The sequence below is a fragment of the Ipomoea triloba genome, chromosome 16 (genome assembly GCF_003576645.1).
Source record: "Ipomoea triloba cultivar NCNSP0323 chromosome 16, ASM357664v1".
NCBI lineage: Eukaryota > Viridiplantae > Streptophyta > Magnoliopsida > Solanales > Convolvulaceae > Ipomoea > Ipomoea triloba.
Window position 1 is genome coordinate 2,081,732 of NC_044931.1, and position 5,601 is coordinate 2,087,332.

The 5,601-nt window shown below is 36.4% G+C and overlaps 1 protein-coding gene across 1 annotated transcript; it reads right to left on the reverse strand.

Annotated features, from left to right (window-relative positions):
* Positions 1 to 1,035: 1,035 nt before the first annotated feature.
* Positions 1,036 to 4,932, reverse strand: LOC116007802 (alpha/beta hydrolase domain-containing protein WAV2-like). Its single transcript, XM_031248474.1, has 8 exons — positions 4,563 to 4,932; positions 3,777 to 3,812; positions 3,601 to 3,679; positions 3,458 to 3,512; positions 3,246 to 3,362; positions 2,781 to 2,945; positions 2,039 to 2,297; positions 1,036 to 1,406 (listed from the first exon to the last, which is right to left on the reverse strand). Exons 1-8 carry the CDS (start codon positions 4,798 to 4,800, stop codon positions 1,381 to 1,383), a joined length of 975 nt encoding a protein of 324 aa, XP_031104334.1. The 5' UTR covers positions 4,801 to 4,932; the 3' UTR covers positions 1,036 to 1,380.
* Between the last annotated feature and the right edge of the window lie 669 nt (positions 4,933 to 5,601).

A 5,601-nucleotide genomic window follows, 5' to 3' on the forward strand; every position in this document is an offset into this window, starting at 1 on the left:
TTATTTTAAAATATTATTTTTAAAGTTGGTAACCGGAAGATCAAGTCAAACAAGTCACTTTGGGTTAATTTGCATGGATTTGTGTAGTTCAGGGACCTAATTGCATTGTTTTTTAGTTCAATTGCCTAATTGCAGTTTCGTGTGTAGTTCAGTGGCCTATTTGACCCTTATTCCAATATAAAATGTGTCATTACAGATAAAGATTTAAAGTTTATTTTTGGACCAGGATCTACATTTTGGACCAGGATCTACAATGCAAGGTAGACCCTGGTCCATAGTATAATTTGCTTTCTTTGCCCACAATGGCCAGGGTGCCCGACAAGATAAATAACTTAGTAGCTCATTAAGTGAAAAAATGGCTTGACTCATTAGACAAAAGAACCAATGTTTGATGTTTACAAATAGACTATAACATTAGATGTAACTCACAATCTACTACTCAGAAGATGATTTTCTCACTCTATTCCAAAATGTTAATGCAATTATCTCTCACGCTAAACTTTCTTGTAAGGGGAAATGATAAATTTAGAGTGTGTTGGGTTCACACATGGAAATTGGAATTGGAATGGATATCAAATAGTACTTGATAATAGTAATGGTTTTGGTGAAAGTATTTTGAATGTTTGGTAGTAGGGTGGAATGTGAAAGATTATTAATAGTTGACTAAGGGAGGAGGAAGCGAAATGAAACACTTATTTTATTAGGGAATGAGTTTTGCAATTAAGGGGTAATCAAAACCCATAGTAGTAGTATTTTCAAAAAAAAAACTCATAGTAGTGTTTTAAAAACCTGTCAACCAAACAATAAAAATGATTTTGATACTCATTCCTGATAGCTAAACATGTCAATCAAACACACCCTTAATCTTAAAATTAATATATCGTGAATAATTAAAAAAAATCGAACTAAAAATGTCAATGAATAGGATTCATGCCATGTTCATCAAAGATATAAACCTTCAGGGGACTATATTAGCTATGAGGCAGAAGGCATTGAGTTAAAGAGTTAACAAATAGCAGCGTGCAAGCTCTGATGTTTCAGGTGTCAAGGGGAAGTCAAGTGTTGAGTCAAAACGTTCTGAAGCTTCTCTACATATAGATAATCAAGTGTGCAAGCTCAATAACAGTTTGAGAAAATGAATGGGAAATGTTTTACTATGTTCTCCAAGAGCACTATGAGGATCTTTAACCATAAATATAGCAGATGTTAGTCTAGTATAGGAAGATCATTGATATCCTTCCCATCCTTCCTAAAATATATGCTTGCAGAAGAATTTTTTTTTTTTTTAACTTCTTGTCACTGATATATATTATATATAAAAATATATTATCTTGGATAACAATTGCTGGTTACACCTTGCAAATGGCTGATTCTGATGTTTCATCGTGCTTCAAATTCAAAGGTTACTGCAAATAATATCAAAGGAGCAAATTAGCTCTACATTCGTATTGTATCACATTCTAGTAACACAAATATCAGAAAGATTAAACATCAGAGCTTATTTAGTTTTTTACAAGCTTAATGATTAGGGAAACAATAAACTTAAGAGAAGTTCTATGGGATTATCGACTTCTCTGGAAAAATGAGATTTTACACAAGTTTTAAGAGAGTTTTTAGTTATAGAGAACTTCTTTCTCTTCTTCTTTCTTCCAAAAAAGTTCCTGCAGTAACTTTCCTGACAAATTCACCTTCATCTATCAAAAAATTAAATATGGATGTTATACTACACCACAACAATGGGAGTGTTAATTGCACTTTTTGAATTCGTAACTTTTCTGGTATAGTGTGCATATAATCATATTTCACTTCCTAGGGATTTTATCAATGTTTTATCCAATTGTTTTCATTGCCACTGCAAGAAATCATCTATCAATGAGAAATCAGAAATGTCCTGTAGAAGTAGTTTTGACGTCTACAGTTTAATGAACTGAGTATGTATGCATGAGCAATAAATCAATAATAGCTCCAGAAGGGGAACTGGAGAATAAAGGCTTGCAGCAATATATATGGGCGAGTAGATCCAATATCTTTCACTTACCATCACCTTCAACGGAAGGTTCTTCCTTCTTCGTTTCAGAATCCTTCTTCTCTGCAGCAGTTTGTTGCAAAAACTGCTGAATGGTTCTCCAATAGCGATCACCACCAGCCAACCATGTATCCATATGCATTCCGTTAGGAAATTCCACAAATAAGCATTGTTTGTTGCGTGCAGCAGCCTTAGCGTATAGCATCTCCATGTGTGACGGGGGGACCATTTCATCTTGTAATCCAGAGAGAAAAAGTATTGGTTGTTTGATCTGCAGTTAAAAGTCTCAAAACTGTAAATGACGCAAGTTGTGTGGACAGAAAAGAACAAATTGAAGACAATAACAAAGGGGAAACAGATAAATCTTTGCAAAGGAGCCACCCTTTACTTAACAATTTTAAGAAACAAAATGTGGACAAATTAACTTACAATAAGCACTTAACACTGATTTTATAAAAACACGAACTTTAGCATTCTGGCATACATACAAGTATGAACTAAGTCAAGGTAAAGACTGGAACGTAGCATATCAACAAGAAGTCAAAACAAGACCCAAAAAAAGGATATGTGGTTAACATGAAAACTTCATGCATTAGTTTTTGCTCATAACAAACATTCAAACACCAAGCAGGCAAGCAGATCCTCCTAAAATTATTCTTCCAAGCATAAAGGATAAAACATAAATGCTAAATGCCTTTTCAAGTTATTGTCCATCAATAATTAAAACATAAGGGCAATAACTCAATATCCTGACCTCGCCAACAACATCAATGGTATTCCATGGAGATCTAACAACAAAGTTAAGAAGTTTGGGTCCCTTTGAACCACTGCCTCCAATAAACCACTTCAAGAAGGGAAGGAGAACTCCAGCCATGTCAAGGATAGAGGTGAAAGTATTCTCCAAAATAAGTGCAGCAACCTGTAATTGTAAAGTGCCCCACAATATTGTAGGTTAAAGATGGATTTGCATCAGTACATTGTAAAACAGAGAAGCAGAATATCATTTAAATCACTAAAAGAAGCAGAAGAAGAAGGTGAAAGCAGATTCAATAATGATCTTAGATCTCCAAGGTTACAGGTGCTTATCCAATTACCAGAAGACACAGATTCAAAGTAAAAGAATAAGCAATATACAAGACTTAGAAATAAGTAACTACAATCAGGTAGCAGGGCATATTTTTATATAAATAAAATCAACACAAATTCATTAGACTGATACCTTATCAGGATTATTTTTAGTAAGCACAGCTCCAACTGCTCCACCTAGTGACCTTCCAAACACAACTATTCTTGATGTATCAATATCTGTCCTCTGAACCAGATGATCTAATGCTGCCTATATGGAAGACAGCAGCATACATTAGAACCCAAACTGATGATATGCATGAAAAACGGTGAGACGAAGTTCTGGGGACTGGGGGCATACAAAACCTGAGCGTCCTTTGTTATTCCATGTTGAGAAGGGTATCCATCACTGGCACCATATCTGTGTACAAGAAAAAAACAAGCTTATTATGCATCAACAAGTTATTGCCAAGGCAAACTACAGGGGATAAAGTCAATAGTTAGCATACCCTCGGTATGAAAGCATAAAAACATTGCAATTCAATCGTTGTAACAATATGCGGACCATTTCAAGACGATGGGCAATATCTGAAGTTGACTAGTTAAGGCTAAACCAAGTGTAACTAAGTAATGATAAGAAATTTGAAAAGAACAAACATCGCCCAAAATAACAAGAAAAGGATACTTCCAGCATTTTCCTGAAAAAAGAGGATAGTTGGGCCTGCAATACAAAATTAAACCACCAGCAACCATCATGAGCAAACTCACACAAGAAACAGGCAACAAATCATTTATTATCACAATCTGCAACTCTGCAACATTCTTAAAGTAGTCTCAAAGATTAATTATAGTTTATATGTAACAGCTAAGCAACCTAGAGACATTACTACTCAATAACATAGCTATTTACATTTTGCAAAAGAAATTCACTTCCTAGCATCTTATCAGTAGATATCATAAATAGAAGTAACAAAATCATTATTGCCACTTCAGATGAACTAATTTCAATTATTACAATAATTTCTCAAACTCTGCAATCCAACAGCCTATACCTCAGAAATTGAAGCTCACCTAAAAGTATAAACACATACACCAATAATACCACCAAGTTACAAAACTGGCATTTGATAGAAATTAATCTCCTGTTCTGAATTTGCCAACAAGTTATTAACACAGACCAACACAGACCTTTAGTTCATAATCTGAAATGACCTAGTAAGTTCCAGATCATGAACTCTTGAGCAAGATCCAAGAAAAAGTGAAAATCAACAAAAGATGGCATTGGCTGACTAAAATTAGGTCAACATGACCCTCAGAGTCCAGTATATTCTTCAACAATACAATAAAATGAGACATACAATCCTAAATTCCATACAAATTCAAGTGAGATAAATCCTCATTTCAGCAAATTGGCAGCACAGCTGGGTTGAAAAGTAAGGAAAAATCATATATACGTAGAGAAGGGGGGAACCTCGGCAGTCGGGCATGAGCTTGATGAACCAGGCATGGAGGCGCACGCCATCTGAAGATCTGAGCCAGACGTCTTCGTAGAGAAGACGGAGACGAGCCGGCGTGATCGGATAGGACTTGGTGAGGCCAGGCAACACCGGCACGTACACAAGCTTCTCCTGGAACGCCACCAGCAACGCCATTCCGGCCACCACTATCCCTCCCACTCCGTACGCCAAATAGCTCATGTACGACACCATCGTAACTTTGAATTCCTTTTCCGATTCTCTCTCTCTCTCTCTCTCTCTAGCTCGATGTGTATGTGTATGTATGTATATGTGATTTTTGTATATCTATCTATTACACCGTCTTTCTCTCTCTTACCGATGATGCAACTTGGTACCTTTGATTCCTTGAAAAAACAAATGAAACGAGCCCACTTCACTACTTCTCACTTCTTGCTATGATACTAACAGGTGTATTATTGTTTTTTATTCCATTTTCATTTATGCTAAAATAGGTAACATTATGGTATGATTGAGTGGAAAGAGACTCATTCATCCTTAATTTGGTCTTTGACTTTGGAGGTAGAGAAGTCTTAAATCTCTAGATCAGTTATCTCATACAATAGAGGTGTGCCTACAATTCAGTCAAAGAATTAATCATAGTGTCCAACAGTGAAAATTATAAGCTATACCTATAAAAAAAAAATCCTGCTAAAATATGTGATTGTTTTTTATACTGTAAAATACGGGCACCAAGGAAAATCGGAAAATACAATCTTTTATTGCCTCAAGGATCCAAACCCGGTTACAAGTCAATAAGTGCTCAAAGGGGTCGGCAGTGGGCTTCCCTACTGTCCGAGCTCTCTTTAAGTCTTAGTCTAGAAACAGCCAAAAGATCCTCCCTCCCCTCATAAATGCGCTATTTATAAGGGAGAAAAGTGCGGGTGCCGGACCTCCGACATGGTGGGAACGTGGCGCACATGCGTCCGCCCCACCCCGCACCCATGCGGGAAAGAGCACGTGTCAGTCGTGGGCATGCCACGTTGTGGACGGGTC

Bases quoted from the DNA above. Each gene is read 5' to 3' on its own strand.
- LOC116007802 (XM_031248474.1), bottom strand. From the start codon at position 4,800: ATGGTGTCGTACATGAGCTATTTGGCGTACGGAGTGGGAGGGATAGTG. The intron at 3,813-4,562 runs GTTCCCCCCTTC...TTTGTATTGCAG, and splicing joins GCTCATGCCCGACTGCCGAG to GCCCAACTATCCTCTTTTTT. The intron at 2,946-3,245 runs GTATCAGTCTAA...TTACAATTACAG, and splicing joins CTAAAAATAATCCTGATAAG to GTTGCTGCACTTATTTTGGA.